The following is a 16,620-nucleotide window of genomic DNA, read 5'->3' on the forward strand; positions in this document are numbered from 1 at the left end:
GTCCACCAACTAGAGCCAGGTACCAAATAGTGATTTAGGGGTGCAGACATATACTTTGAATTAAACACATGCCCAGTGCAAATATTTATTCATTGGTTTTCAGAACCAAAAGTGTGCTTACAGTTCTTTCAACACAAAAATCTACTCTTTGGTTTTCTCCCCCAGGTTTCCTTAATTAAAATAGCCTAATTTTAAAAGGGTGGAAAGAGATCTTTTAGTTTTTACTATTGCGAGCCAGAAATCCTTAATAATCTTCTGAAGATCACCTGGAAATCTACCAGTAGATCCTGAGCTCCCTTTAGCCTACTTTTAAAAGTGTTCTGCTTTTTTTTTTAAAACAAAACAAAACTCTAAAGGTGATTAATACAGTACCTTCTGTGTCAATTTGTCCAAAACGTGGCAGGCTAAATCCACTTAGGAAGGGCTCCTATACCTGCAAATTCCACCCAATTCTATCAAAACGTTAAAAATACACTGTTGTTCATTTCCCTAGGCAATTCAATGGAGACACATATGAAGTCTCAGATTTTCTGAAGCAAGATTCTTCTTCAGACCCAAGTTCAATTGGGTCTCGCCTAAAGCAATCCAAACCAAATTAGTCTGTTTTCTGGAGCACCAAAATGGAATCCAAACCAAATCATGTCTTTGGTTCACACCCCTACAATCAGAATACTCATCTTTATTAATTTTCCAAGTGGGACAGGGGATCACAGTTTCCCAGCAACTCAAAACTGATGTTTGAATATGGGGGAAATGCGATTTTCCAACAATACTGTGCACTTGCAAGTGGAATAACTGAACTATCCCTTGCAATACCTTGGTGTGGTGTAGTGGCTAGAGTGTCAGACTGAGAGTTGGGAGATCTGGGTTCTAGTCCCCACTCAGCCATGGAAGCTCACTGGGTGACTTTGGGCCACTCACAGACTTTCAGCCCAGCATACCTCACAGGGTTGTTGTTGTGAGGATAAAATGAAGAGGAGGATTATGTATGCCACTTTGGATTCCTTAAGGAAGAAAAAATACGGGAGATAAATGTAATAAATAAATAAATAAATAAATTTATATTTGTACAAAAAGAAGAAGAAGTCATATTATTAGTGAGCTTGGAAGGCGGCAATCAGACATACCTTTGTTTTCTTCTTTCTCTCTGCTGTGATTCCTAGATGTTGCCTTATCTCCAAAGAGACTTTTCAAAACAGCAGTTGCGATTGGTAACATCATAGCAGTAGAGGCTGTGTTACTTAGCCACATGGATAGGAAGGAAGTTGTCAGCATCATTCCTAAAATGAGCCTGAAAGAAAGAAAGAAAGAAAGAAAGAAAGAAAGAAAGAAAGTGAGTGAAGCCAGGCAGCCAGAATTTTATGGGGTCAATTTTTAAAATATTTTTTTGCTGTTCCAGCTGAGGAAGTCCCATGCCAAGGCCTCTTAAGATTAATCAGAACAAAGCTGTCTCAGTTGTATTCTCAGAGAAATCCAAGTCCAACAGGGATAAGTATTAATCTGATTACAACGGTGTTTAACTAGGGGGAAAAGTTAGGAACTTTCCACATGATTTTTAAAACGGATCCCACCCCCACTCCATTAACACTATACTTGCAGCAGCACAGGCCTCCAATAGAAGTAGAACTATCAGGAAAGGGATCTGGATCACCACAGGACTCTGTGGCACAACAGCAGCCAGGAAAAAATAAATGGATAAATGCCAATTTGCTGCCAAATTTTCTCAGCAAGCCACCACTTTTTTGCCAACATGGTAGGGGTCACGCTACAGGCCGATATGTGTGTGTCTCATGCTGCCCCCATGTTTCCCCTTCCTGTCCTACAGATTAAAACACAATAAAATACAGTGAAATCCACAATTTAAAGGGGGAGCCTCTTTTCTTAAGCAACCTACTTTTTTTGTCTACCCAGGAAAAGAGCTTTTTCTGCTGTGACGCCCCAGCTGTGGAATGAGCTCCCTAGAGAAGTTTGCCTGACACCTACGTTGTACTTTTTCCGGAACTAGGTGAAGACCTTATTATTTTCTCAGTATTTTAGCAATTTACTCTCCTGGTCTTTTAATTCTGCTGTTTTAAACCTGCATTTCAAATCTGCATTTTAAATCTCTGCACTGCTGCTCAGTTTTATTCTGGTTGTACTTTTCTATTGTGGTTTTAAGCTTTCATATTATATTTTATGCTGTACTTACGGTCTTAATTTTTGTGGACTACTCAGAGAGCTTTGGCTATTGGGCGGTATAGAAATTAAATAAATATAAATAAACAAACTGCCATTCCAGAACCTTTAGTCAGACAAACCTGTAACTGTTTTTGGATCAGGGGCAAACTATACATGGCATTTTCAAGTAGCTCTGCTGCCCTTAGCTGCAGGTTTCTTTAGATAAATAGCCAGTGCAGGGGCCCTGATTTGGATCAGGACCCATGGGGGACCTTAATCTTTTGACCTGTTGCTGTGGATGCAATCCAGATCAAGCCATCAGAACCTACAATTCGCATTGCAAAGAAAAAGAAGTCCCATTCATTTCAATGAGAACTTTCTGTCCCAAAACAAATTGCCAGTATAGGGATCTTGATCTAGATTGGGCCCAATAATGGGGTGAAGGGTTAAAGTCCCCATACCCCAATGCTAGGGACCTGATGTAGATCAGGAGGGGGCACGCTAGCTATTTGTAAACATCCCACAACAACTGGACTTAAGAGCAGCTATGCAACTATCATTATGTGTAGCTTGGCCCTCTGTGAGCTACCCAGTGAGTCTCCTCCTGAAGGTGATGCAATCTGCCTGACTAGCTTTTACAGCCCTCACCTGGGTGTCTGGTTCTTGCATCCCCAAACATCTGAACTCCAAATGATTCCAGAAGACATTTCGTTGAGATAAACTCAGCCTAACTGATTCTGGACTCCCGGCTTTGAATGCTCCTTTTTCTGCATTCCTACATCCACCAGGTAAACTTAATGTCATAAAGCCTTGGAAGACCAGGAAAGCTTCTACTTTTTATCCTCCTTCTTGGATTTACTCTGATGGTGAGGATCCCTACACCTTCCAGCTGTGTTTGGACAAATCATAAGGAGGAAAGGTATAACTTTCTCATTTGTGTTAACAAACACTAACTCCGCACTGCTTTTTAATTCCCACTGCAATTTCCCCCTCCTTCTCCTTCCTAGACAGCCAAAGCAACCCACCTGCTTTGCAGCATCACTTCTCAACCTCCTCTCTCTCTCTCTCCCAATCCTGTTGGGACAGCCTTCAATAGCTGATCATTCAGTTGACATTTTGCTTACTTTCTCAATAAAACACAATTTCTGGAAAAGTTCTGATCTTGCCTTTGTTGGTCCCCATGTACCTTACAAGGGCACTCTGTTACCTAGACTAAACAAGTCTGCAGTTATGAATGCTGTACTCCTGCGTATTTGGAAACTGTGTTAATTTCTGGGCTAGCAAACCAGACATGCAAACCAGACAGACAGCAGTCTGTCCTCCAGTAAAATAGAGCCAGGGTCGCAGCGGGAAACAGTTCCCCAGCATATCTGAGCTAAGAACCCTCCTACCCACCTACTCAGTCATTCATGTTCTGGAATGGGTTATTCCCTAAACATGGAGACGTCATGTGCAGGCACACATAGACACACATGCCCTGAGCAAAGGTGACAACAAAGGTGACAAAGGCAAGATGGTGAACCAAGCCAAGCATTTCCTGACTTACTTTTCTTCCCTCTATATTCTCCACAAATGCAGATGCACTACCACAAAGCCAGGGAAGTGCCTGGGGCACAGGATAGCAACTTCGGAAGTCATGCTTGGCATAAAAGTTTCACGTAATCAAACTATTTGTATTCCTGACATACTTTGAATGGTAAATACTCTTTCTCAGGGGTCATTTCTCATTCATGCCTTATGTTAAATCATCACACAGGTAATTCGGCTCAGTCTTGGTGGAGCAGTCATCTCTGCGATTTAATATTTGGAATTTGTGCTAAATGATGCCTGAGAATTTTCTTTTTTAGCTACCAGAAATGTGTTAAGAATAAAGATGTTCCCATTAGCAATAACTCTACTTTTTAAGGGTAGGATCTAACCAATTTTAATCACAAATCTTATTCACTTGGGTTGCATTAATTTCAAAAGGAAAATAACAGCACAATACTATATATGTCTACTTAGAAGTCCCATTGAGTTCAAGGGTGCTTACTCCCAAGTAGGAACATAGGAAGCTGCCTTATACTGAGTCAGATCATTGGTCCGTCCATCTAACCCAGTACTGCTGACACTGTCTAGCAGCAGCTCTCCAGGGTTTCAGGCAGAAGTTTTTCGTGCTCCACCTGGAGATGCCAGGGATCGAACCTGGGCCCTTCTGCATGCAAAGCAGATGCTCTACCACTGAGCCATGACCCCTCCCTAAGTAAGTTAGGATAGCAAATTTAATCATACTCATACAGTGCAAACTTATGGATGTCTACTCAGAAGTAAATCCTACAAAATTACTCCAAGACAATTATATAGGAGTGCAGCCTTAATTCTTTCCAAATAAGAATTAAGACTGCAATCTAAGACCCATGTCTCAACACTTTACTGATACCTGGCACTGCCCCAGGCCAAGAAACAGTGCCTACACCTTTAGATACTAAGCCTAAAAAAAAAAAGAGTCTGACATGCCACAGTGGATGAAGTTGAGAGAAAGGACTGGTGGAGTCACAGAGCTTTTCTACACAAGGCTGTTAATCACTGAATCTAATTGTTTCATCACAGAATTGAGATCCGATCTCTACACAAAGAGCTTTTCTTGTCCTGCTTTTCTGCTACATAACCTCTAGGTGACACTGTGTTGTAGTGGAATATTGCAATCACACAAGTAGGAAAATAACCTTTCTTTTGCTTTCAGAAATAATACGTAGAATTTAATAATCATTATGTGAGACGTGCTGTTTTAAGAATATGGAATAAATATAAACCAAGGATCTGTCAAAAAATACCGCAGGAAATAGCTGCCACCATCCCCATGTCCTCCGTGCAATCGGCTGCTTCCCAGGCCGATTGGCTGCTCCTGCCTCAATCAGGAAGACTCCATTGACCCTGGAGGGGTCCACGTGACTTCTGCAGGTGCCCTACAGCTGCCTGTTTCAATGGAGTTCCTCACCCCTTCTTTCAGTTTGAAACAGGCAGCTGTAGGGCACCTGCGGAAGTCACGTAGGGTCAATGGAGACTTCCTGATTGAGGCAGCAGCAGCCGATCGGCCTGGGAAGCAGCCGATTTCAAAGAGGACCCGCGGATGGTGGCAGCTATTTCCTGTATTCCCTCTGCTCCTGGGCCCTGGTAAGTTCAGCCCTCCCAGGCACTGCATGCTGGGAGTTGTAGGCTGTATGGGGGGCTAGGGCTGTGCAAGAAAATGGCGGATCCGCCATGAAATGGCCTCCGTTATTCGGATTTCCGAATCTGAGGCCCGAGGCTTGCACAGCCCTAATTGTTTCCTTAGGTGACAGATCCTTCTAACATTGTGGTCAGTCCCTTATTCTCTGCTTTTGGACACAAAGTTAAGCACAAGCATGGTTATTTCATCAATTACCTGGCCGGCTGGACTCCCACTAGCATAAGGATCCTCAGCGCAATCCTACGATGCAGATTCCACTCTTCAATGGCAGCTGCCATAATTAAGCCACTCAGGAAGAGGAAGTTGGTTTCTAAAAAATACTGAGGACAAACTTTGCTAGCTGGGAGGACCCCAAGGAAGGGGAAGAGAACTATGGGAAGAAGAGCCGTCACGGACAACGGCAGGGCTTCGGTGCACCAGTATATAGCCATCACCAGAATTACGTAGAGACATTTCCCTTCCTGCAATGAAATCAAATGAGAAAAGGTGATAATATTATAAACAATTGCCACAGTACTTGAAAATGTGCAAAGTCCTTTTCAATACTTATTTTCATAGCCTTATCTATTCCAATAACAACACCACAATGTAGGTTACCAGTTTTTCAATTCTTTCTATCTCTTTCTTTTATGAATAGAGACTTAAGGCGTACACAACTATTTGCCCAAGGACAGCTTGGTTTATTTATTTCGATTTATGACTAGCCTCATCTCTAAGGATCAAGGCGAGCAACAATGGAAAGAGCCCACAAAGATTTTCAGCAGAGGAAGGACACAGGAGTTCCACCATTGTTGAGCAGCCACTGCAACCGCCTCTTTCTATGTTCACACCATCAACAATGCGGTCTGCAGGTACATGAAACAATTTCTCTGCATTCAAATGCAGAAGCAACATTCACGGGACCATCATCTTTACACGAGCAAAAGAATCCTAAAGGTTTGAGGACTAGCTATACCAACATATCATAGGGAATTCAAATAACAGACTTGTGCTGAGACTTGACCAATGGCCTACTCATTCAGGTGCCATTCCTGTTCCAACTTTGGATTTCTAAACACACGTGTACAATGCAAATACAATACATGTAGCGAAGGAACCTAATTTCCTGCCTTGCACCTTTAAGGTAAAGCTCTAGAAAACCAAAGTCCATGTTCTGCGTGCCCATGTGGCGGATATGGTCAAAGTGCACCAGTTGCCATGGAAATGAAAGAGAGATGAAGACAGCATCCTTTGTTGACCACCTTCCTCCGTCCCCAGCAAGCTTCACAACTGCCTCACTGTGTTCTATAGCAACCACCACCGAATTTCAACCTAGCCTCTGAATTATTTTTGGAGAATAAATCATTATCTCATTTGATTAAAGTTCAAATCATTTTTGTTCATAAATACAAAGTTGCTTATGAGTCTTGTGATTGGGTTAATTTTCTAACCATGTAATGATTGCCAACTAAGAAATGTTTCCCCCCATTACATAAGGCATTCTTTACACAATCATCTCTATTCTGACAAAGGAGGAAGGAGACCAGGATATTATTGTTTCAGGGGTTTTCCTCCATAACTTTGCATCTCTAACATAGAAAGTGAAACTAAGCTGATAGTTATTGGGTAAAACCCACTTATGGGAAAGTGAGCCCAAACATGGGACAGTGGCTCAATCAATCAGATATTCTAAAGCATACAAAACCCACTGAAATGAATTGGAATGATAAAACAACACAGTAGTGGGGGGTGGGGTGAGTTTCACAGACAATGCACAATCTGATTCTTAAAACTGAAACTAGCCCTTTACTGAAGAGGCACAACTGAAGGAATTTGTCTTCGTTCAAACACAGAAGCAATGTTCATTAAGCCATCAGTTTACAGGCGAAATAAACTCACAGTCTGGAGGGCTAGCTGTATATACATCCCACAGGGCCTTCAAACAACCAGGAGAGTGGTTACCAGGAGACAGAGGCCTTAGCTAGACTTACCTGTTAATACACAATGGAGGGGTGAAGATCTTGCGATATTTTTATCGCGAGATACCCCCTCTGTTTATACGCGCTGCGCAATGAAATCAGAGGGAGAGGCGACGCGCCCACCATTTTAGTTTTTTTTTTTAAAGGGGAAGATGCGCATGAGCGCTTGTGCACAAAAGGTAGGGGTTTTTTTTTTGAAAAAACCTTATTTTCCCCGCTTCCCCCACTGCTGCGCAGGTCTCGGCTCCTCGTGAGGAACCGAGACAAACCGCAACACCCGGCCACACATTCCATAGTCTCAGGCTCAGCCCAGGACCGCAGAAAAACCGGGCTCAAAGGGTAGGGTGAGATCCCGGGGCAAGGGAGGGATCATTCCTCCCTGATCCCAGAATCCCCTGTGTGTCATGTGGACGCACAGGGACGATCCCAGGGATCGCCCCGTGATTTTGCCCCATCTAGCTATGGCCTTACATAACCCTTCCCATTCCAGATACCGCATTCCTGGCTAATGTCTGTAGGTAGCCTCTAAATAGCAACGTCCTCTAGGAAATGTATCATCAAAAGGGAGGCTGAAAAAGAATATAGATTTGCATAAAATTCTCATATGCTAAATTATATGTATAGATGCAAATTTAGAAATAATTGCTGTAGTTTAAATAGAAGTACAATAGATCTCACTACAGTGGGGAAGACTACAACAAGATGACCTGTGTGTAGAGATGTGAAGGCCTGGAAAAAAAACCCGGAAAAATTCAGAAAAAAATGGTTTTTTTCCGTTTTTTTCGAAGCCTTTTTTGTGCTTTTTTCCAAAAAATTGGAAAAATTGAAAAAAAATGAAGAAAAAACAGATTACGGGATGTTTTATTTTAGCATGATGAATAAAATGTTTAAGACAAGGTGTTCAGATATTTACTTCTCCAAATGATTTCTAAAAACTGTACAGTATGAGATTATTACAATGTCTGTGCACCAAGGACAAGCAAGTCCTAGGTTGCAAACTGAGACTACAACTCTCAAATGCAAGAGGAAGATGCATTTCTGCCTCTAGGGGGCAGCACTGACACTGAAGCAGACTGAAAGTGGTAGTGATAGCTATAGGGCAGAAAATGAGTCTGATTAAATTTCATGTATATTCATTGAATCATGGTCCCCCCCCCCATTTTTCTCAGTTCTTTTTATGGGAATGGGGGCTTTTTGTCTTGACGCTGGAGGACTAGCGGAGACATAAATAATTTTCTTTGTCCTTAATGTTGGTGGTTTCTTCAGTTGTTGTTTTTTAAAAAATTTTGCCTGCTTCTCATAAACTGGCAGAACCAAAGCGGTTCCTTACAGTTCAGGCATTCCTAACAGTTCAGGAGCTTGTAGCTCCATTTGTTACCCCAAAAAAGTAAAAAAAAAGTAAATTAAAGTTGTAATAATTGTTTGAATACACTAGTTTTAATATACCAAATATAATAATTTTATCCCAAACCAACTTGGACATAATTACATTTTATGTTCCTGAAGTAACTCAATCTGTAAAAAGTGCTAAGATTGCATTATTACAATTTTTCTGAAAATTTTCGGTTTTTTCAAAAAAACAACAACAACAAAAAACAAAAAACAGAAAAAACCTGGGGGTTTTCCATAGCTTCAAAATTTCTGGAAATTTTACATCTCTACCTGTGTGCCTGTTCAATCTACTCTCCAGGTGCTGCTGTTGATGACCAAGGTCAAGGCCGCTGTTCTCCATCCCTATGGTTCTTTATCTTTGAACCAGACTTTGACTGGGCAATCCTTCAAACAGAGAATGCCTTCAAACAGAGGAATGCTCTCTCTAATGTAGGGCACATGGACACTCTAGCAGACCCTGTCTCCATGTTCTATGAAATCCTCTCATGTTTCTGAGGTAAAAATATGCAGTTATGTTTACCTCATTAAATTGTTTTTGAAATCTTAACATGCCCTCCTCTGTCATTTCTGGGACACATATTTTTACATTTACACATCTAGTTGCCAGTGTATAATTCAAAGGTAGTTCCCCACCAATAAGATTTTTTGATTTTAAATTAAAATACTGCTCAATATGCATTCAATTTATCACGTGACAAAAACAGAATAGAAAGCTAAAATTCTAACAATGGATTTGGAAAATATGCTAGTGTAAGCATTTGCTACATACTGTCAACTCTAGCACGCTGTGAGAATACCGATTAAACTCAACTGATTAAACTCAACCGATTAAAAAGCATGGTTTTCTAGAGGAAAGATCACTACCTTTCAGGCCTGAGACTGAACATATGCAGCTGCTTTATACTAAATTACACCAACGGTCACTGTAGTTCAATATTGTTTACTATTGTGCGCAAATAGAAAAGTTATGTTTCAGGACGCTGAAGCAACGATTTTATTAGGGGTGGGAAGCTCCTGTTAACCAGGAATTGAACTTGGAACCTTCTGCATATAAAACAGGTGCTCTAACACTGAGATATGGCCACTCTCCAAGATTGCTTATAGGGAAGTTGCAAAAATCTCCCTTCACCTTAAAATTCTGGCCCAGGAATCATTATACCTGGATATGGCCAAACAAGTTTGACTTGAAACATTCATGCAACTATATTCTTACAGAAGCGGCTGCACTATTGGTATGCTGTCAACAGTGATGTAGCGGAGCCGGGGCTCACAGAAGCTGATGTGTGCGTATGCTTGAGAGTGCGTGTGTACTTGAGAATGCGTGCCTGTGTTTGACTGTGCCTGCCTACGCTTGAGAGAGTGTGTACGCATGGGTGCAGCCCCCGACATGCCAGCCATCATGCTGCCTTCCAGGTTAAAAGGTTAACAAACAAATTGTTAAAAGGCAAACAAATTGAAGCTTAATCCTGACAAGACAGAGGTGTTCTTGGTCAGTCGAAAGGCAGATCAGGGAATAGGGATTCAGCTTGTGCTGGATGGGATTACACTCCCCCTGAAGACAAAAGTTTGCAGCTTGGGTGTTCTCAAGGTTTCGGCCCAGGTTTCAGCGGTGGCCAGGAGTACATTTGCACAGTTAAAGCTAGTGTGAGCCAACTGTGCCCATTCCTTGAATTGTCGGACTTGGCCACGGTGACACATGCCTTAGTTACATCCCATTTGGATTACTGTAACACGCTCTACGTGGGACTGCCTTTGAAGACTGTTTGGAAACTTCAGCTGGTTCAAAGAGCTGCAGCCAGATTGTTGACCAGGGCTGGTTACAGGGAGCATACAACTTCCCTGTTAAAACAGCTTCATTGGCTTCCAGACTGTTTCCGGGCACAATTCAAAGTGCTGGTTATCACCTATAAAGCCTTCTATGGCTCAGGTCTTCTGGGGAGGCCCTTCTCTCAGTCCCACCAACGTCCCAGGCACGCCTGATGGGTACGTGGGAGAGGGCCTTCTCGGTGGCCGCTCCAAGGCTCTGGAACTCCCTTCCCTGGGAAGCTAGGCTGGCTCCCTCTGTGCTACAGTTTCGGAGGCAGGCAAAACCATTTTTTGTTTCAGCAGGCTTTTGGAATTATACTGTAGGTTTAATTCTATTTTAACTTTTGTAATTTATATTTATATGTTTTAATTGTACATGTTTAATCTTGTAAACCGCCTTGAGTCCCAGTACTGGGGAAAAGGCAGGATATAAATAATAATAATAATAATAATAATAATAATAATAATAATAATGATGCTCAAATTGATTAACCACCATGGCTTAGCGTGTCATGCTGTCTGAAAAGGGTCTTAGTAGGTTAAGGCATATTTCATTGAACTTTGGAGCCCAGGGAATCTGGAATCTAGGAATTTTGCAAAGAATTCGGGGGGGGGTGTCCTTCCTTCCATCATCCAGTCAACACTGCCTACAGCTGCTCCTCTCTTTCCTCTACTATACTATCCTTCTTCCTTTTCTTCTTTCACCTTCTTTCTTCTTTCCTTTCTCATGTCCCACATTTCATGAGAAATCCTTCCAGAGTCAGAAAATAAGTCTGAAAGGCCCTACTCTTCTACAGAAACAACCAAATATCAGGAATGCCAACAGGCACACAACTGTGTAACGATTTTAACAATACAGTCAGACAGTGTTGGTATACAGAGTCAAAATAATGACTTCTATTTTATATAGTTATATCAAATAGAACATTTCAAACATACAAAATTATAAAGATGACCAAACATAAGGCAAATAGTTGCTTCTTATGATACCTTGACAATAAAATATAACAACAGACTAACTATTATTGATATACTGTATTATTAATTATAACAGGATTCCGGTTATCTTTTCCCGTTTCGTCATTTCATTTCAGACTTCCTCAGATGTATACTCTTCCAAGTTGCCACGTGCCGTAAAGAGCTGTGGGGGTGTCGACAGAAGATAGTACTCCCTAAGTAACTTCCAGTTAACAGATAGGGAAATACTTTCTTATGCCCCGGATGAAAATTCATTAGCTTCCAACCCTTTTGCAACCTCGCCTTGGATGATGGCTCAGACCCTACTGAGAAGAACTGCCAACAGCACTGCTGCTGCCACCTGTTACAAGCTTGAGTACGTCCGGCACAGAGCTCATTAGAAGGTGTAGTGACAAGCTCTTTGCACACCTCATTAAAAATGGCCCCCGTGTCCCTGCCAAGAACATGCCCCCTTCTGCCCTGCCTGCTCCTCTTGCAATGATTTGCCATACACCAAGAGGGGTGGCTTCTTCTGCTCCAAAGCTAAAGCATTCAGCAGCAGCCAAACATGGGATACAGAAGCACAGGTGACCTTTTCTCATGCAAAGCACAGGTTTAAAGAGACAGAGGGAGGGAGGGAGGGAGGAAGAGACTTCCAAAGAAAACTGTGAATTGCAACTTTTAAGAAAGGATTAGTACATTACCTCACAGACCCTATCCAGGCAAAGGACCCTTTCCTATGATGTTATTGGCTGTTAGAGCACCAAAAAAAACCAGCTGTTTGTCTAACTTTTTGAAACAGGTGATTGCCTTCAGGGGAACAGGCTGGCAAAGATAATGCTGTCTGATGGGTTAGGGTAGCTTAGCTATGGGTCCTAATATAGAGAGGACTGTCCTCTAGTTAAAGATCTGATGAAGGACAGTCCTCTGTTTGAAGGGCTGACCAGTCTAAGCCTGGCTTAAAGATAAAGAACCATGAGAAAGGCTAGCTGGAGGCTTTGAAGTTGCCCATCCACAATTCACATCAGACTGAGCAACAGGCACCAGGTCACCCGGTCAGTCTTCCCCACTGTTTTATTTATATTTAAATTATTGCCATCATTTCTAAATTTGCATCTATAGATATAAATTAGCATCTGCAAATTGCTGTCATCTTTTCTCCTCCTTTTGGGAGATGCATTTTCTCTTTTTCAGCAATAAGTAGCCGCCCTAGGGTCGTCCCTCCCCCCCTCATTCTGTCTACAAATACACCTGAGATGCACACCAAAGGCAATGCTTCTTCTGAGGTGGCATCCATGGTGACATGTGGTGGATTCATTATTCCAAAAACCTGGGGTCACCCAACGGGGCCAACCAGCAGGAGATTCAGGGCAGGCAAGTGGAAGTACTTCTTCACACAGCACAATAGTTAACTTACAAGATGTGATGACTAGCTTACATGACATCAAAAAAAGGATTAGACAAAATGAACAGAGTTTATGTTTTTCAGTGGAAACAAGACATGACTACTACATGCAGCCTCCAGTCTCAGAAGCTGCCTCTGTTGCTGGGAGCAACAACAGGAAAAGGCTACTGCCTTCATGTCTGACTAGTGGCCTTCCCAGAGGCATGTGGTTGGCCACTGTGTGAAACCAAATGCTGGAGCAGATAGGCCTTTGGTCTGATCCAGCAGGGCTCTTTTTACGTTCTTATCAAAGCACAGTCTACCTGCCAGTATAGGTACAGTAGTGGAAAAAATTCAAAACACAGCCGCATCTGGTACACAGCATGAAAACTTGAGTTCTAGTGAATCTACTGAATTAAGTATGTTGTTGTTATTGTTTTTACTCCTGCTGTGAATTGGTTCTAGAACTAGTTGGTGGAAATTCTACTCTCCCACCTCTAACTTAGATCTCTTTGAAACATAGAAATGCATGTTTATTGCACAAGCTTCCTTTCCTGCTGGTATGCTGCTCAGAATCCAACAACCGCATGAATCGCCCTTGCCTGCTGTGATTTCACCTCTCCTGACCTCGTGGCATTTTCCAAGATGCTGTTAAAAATGTAACCTGTCCCATTTTCCCTGCAGCAACCTGCTGGGCTGAGCCTTGCAGAACAAACTAAGGCACACATCTCAGCGCCAGAGCCTAATCCCACATAGGAACAACAAACAAGCATCTGTGGCTGCCAAAAGAAGAAGAAGAAGAAGAAGAAGAAGCCATTTTTCTTTTCCAGTCCAAAGAAATCTGTTTATTCTAAGCACAAATAAAATATTGGGATAGTATAAATCTACGCAATGGATTATTTCATATACTCTACAGCAACTTTTCCCCAACCTGGTTCCCTCCCAATCTATTGGAATTGGAATACAACTCCCATCATCTCCAGCCATCATGGGGGTTGTGGTCCAACACATCTGGAGGCCACCAGGTTGAACAAGGCTGCTTTACAGTTATAACAGACTGTGAAGTACACAAAGAGAAACTTCACTTTCTCCCAGTTTGATTTTAACCCATAGAATCGTATTAATTCCCTCCTCAAAGGGACCTGTTCTATATATCTAGCAGAGAAGTACGTTTGGGTTCTTCCTTCCACGCATTCTATATCGGCAAAGTAGCCAGCTACAGTTGATACCACATAGCTGTGAGAAAAGAATCATACTATGGTGGATTCTCTACAGTGTCAAGGGGTGGAAATACATGTGTGTGTGTGCATGTGACAACATTAGGAACATGGGAAACCTTAGGAACATTTCAAGTTGGACCACTGGTGCATCTAGCTAAGGATTGTGAATGATGACTGGAGTTTCTGGGGTTTCTGGCAGGAGTCTTTCTAAACCCTACTTGGAGATGTCAGAGATTTAATCAGCTGATGTCAGTGGGGTGGTGAATCCACTCCGGGTTTCAGTCAGAGCTCTAAAAGAGATATCCCAGGTGCTTTGCTTTGTACCTTAGATAGCTCCTTTAGAGCTGTGAGTGAAACCCAGAGGATATTCACAGCCCTGCCTCAATCCAGAGGGACAGGTGGGTAAGAACTATATTAGTAGTAGTAGTAGTAGTATCATCATCATCGTCATCATAATCAGAGTCACTGGTCTCCACTGGATTTAATCCTTCTACGTAAAAGGAATATGCTCTACCATTGAGCTACATCCCTACGCCTCCATTAGAAGGATGGAAGAACAGGGGACACCACAGGTGAAGCAGCTGCAAAGGGATAGCCATGACAAATGAGCAGTTTTGCCCAGTGAAGAGTAAAAAAGAAGAAGAAAAGGGGAAGCTTGTCAGTGTAGCAGACAAAGCCAGATAATGCTGTTAATTGACATGCCCTGTATAATCATCTTAGGTATGGATAAGTGCCAGTGGGTGAATTCGCAGAATGATAGAATAGTAGAGTTGGAAGGGGCTTATAAGGCCATCGAGTCCAACTCCCTGCTCGATGCAGGAATCCACCTTAAAGCAACCAACCAGCAACCTACAGTATGTTGTCCAGCTGACTCTTGAAGGCCTCTAGTTAGGCAGAGCCCATGACCGCCCTAGGTAATTGGTTCCATTGTTGTACCGCTCTAACAGTCAGGAAGTTTTTTCAATGGCCAGCCCATTATTTCTTGTCCTGCATTCTGGGATGATCAAGAAGAGATCCTGGCCCTTCTCTGTGTGACAACCTTTTAAGTATTTGAAGAGTGCTATCATGTCTCCCCTCAGTCTTCTCTTCTCCAGGCTAAACATGCCCAGTTCTTTCAGTCTCTCTTCATAGGGCTTTGTTTCCAGACCCCTGATCATCCTGGTTGCCCTCCTCTGAACACGCTCCAGCTTGTCTGCCTCCTTCTTGAATTGTGGAGACCAGAACTGGACGCAATACTCTAGATGAGGGCTAACCAGGGCCGAATAGAGAGGAACCAGTACCTCACATGATTTGGAAGCTATACTTCTATTAATGCAGCCCAAAATAGCATTTGCCTTTCTTGCAGCCATATTGCACTGTTGGCTCATATTCAGCTTGTGATCTACAACAATCCTTCTTGCTTGTATTATTTATTTAGAGAACAATCCTATGGTCCCTGGAGTGCATCCTTGGGACCATAGGATTCCTCAAAGCGTCCTTTCAAAACATTGCTACAGCCTTAGAACGGGGACTCTAAATTCCGATTCCTGCCCCTGCCTCCTCACAGCCATCATGGAAAGAACCACAATGCCTTTATTTGCAAAAGCAGCTTCGGTAGACCTGAGAGGCCTGAAAGGGGGTGTTGAGGTAGGCAGGGAGGGAAGAGTCGAGGAGAGAAATCCTCAAGCCTCTCCTGCATGAGCCCCAGCACCACTACTACTCTACTTTATTTATTTACTTATTTATTTATTGCCCATAGCCGAAGCTCTCTGGGTGGTTTACAAAAGTTAAAAACAGTAAATATTAAAAACAAATATACATGGGCTCAGAGGCTCATCTAGAAAAAAAATTACGAAAAGGAGGACAAAGAGGAGGAAACTGCTTCCTTCACTCCGCGCTGGATAATCAAAAGCCTTCAGGATCAGAGGGCACAACGCATAGGATTGCACCACGACTGTATTTCTATGCTGCCTACTTGAAGCCAGCCAACAGGGTTTACAAAGGGTCCAGAGAATATAAACCATCATCAAATGAAAATATAGTAAGCCATCAAAATCAACCTTAAGAACCATAGCAACAATTTTAAACGTTAAAAAGATGCATCTTGACCCCCTTCCTGAAAGTATTGACCAGTCGCGATGCCAAAGAAGATGTTCTGGAGTTTGGGAGCTACATAGGAGAAAGGCCTGTGCAGGCCTGTGCAACTGAGGGTATCTTCAAAAGGGCCTTTCCTGCTGATCTTAATAACCATGAAGATCCATACCCTCAACAGCTAGCCTGAGAGCAACCGCAAACTTGCCAAGCTGGCTCATGGCTGATTGCATTTCATCCCTCCTTTTCTCCAAAGAACTCCAAGCAGCATACATGGCTCTTCCTCCCCAATATTTTATCTTCAGAACAACCCTGTGAGGTAGGTTAGACTGAGAGATAGCGACTTGCCCAAGATCACCCATGTTGACTGAGCATTTGGCCTTGGATCTCCCCTCCCAACACCAGTCCTTAAACCATATTGCCCCGGGATGCTGCTGCACATGTATGTTGCAAAACAAATGGCCATCA

General features: G+C 42.6%; 1 protein-coding gene and 1 non-coding gene across 3 annotated transcripts in view; both read right to left on the minus strand.

The window, feature by feature from the left end:
* The window catches only part of SLC13A3 (solute carrier family 13 member 3), a 59,545-nt gene that overhangs the window by 35,668 nt on the left and 7,257 nt on the right, over positions 1-16,620 (minus strand). For both annotated transcript variants that reach the window (XM_063120385.1, XM_063120376.1), the window contains exons 2-3: positions 5,561-5,826; positions 1,128-1,291 (exon numbers count right to left, since the gene is read on the minus strand). In XM_063120385.1, coding sequence (XP_062976455.1) covers positions 1,128-1,291; positions 5,561-5,796 — 400 coding nt within the window. In that variant the 5' untranslated portion in view covers positions 5,797-5,826. The remainder of the gene's footprint in view (positions 1-1,127; positions 1,292-5,560; positions 5,827-16,620) is intronic.
* On the minus strand, positions 4,321-4,395 carry TRNAA-UGC (transfer RNA alanine (anticodon UGC)). The gene has a single exon. It is a non-coding gene; the product is annotated as a tRNA-Ala (tRNA).

The sequence above is a fragment of the Elgaria multicarinata genome, chromosome 1 (genome assembly GCF_023053635.1).
Source record: "Elgaria multicarinata webbii isolate HBS135686 ecotype San Diego chromosome 1, rElgMul1.1.pri, whole genome shotgun sequence".
NCBI lineage: Eukaryota > Metazoa > Chordata > Lepidosauria > Squamata > Anguidae > Elgaria > Elgaria multicarinata.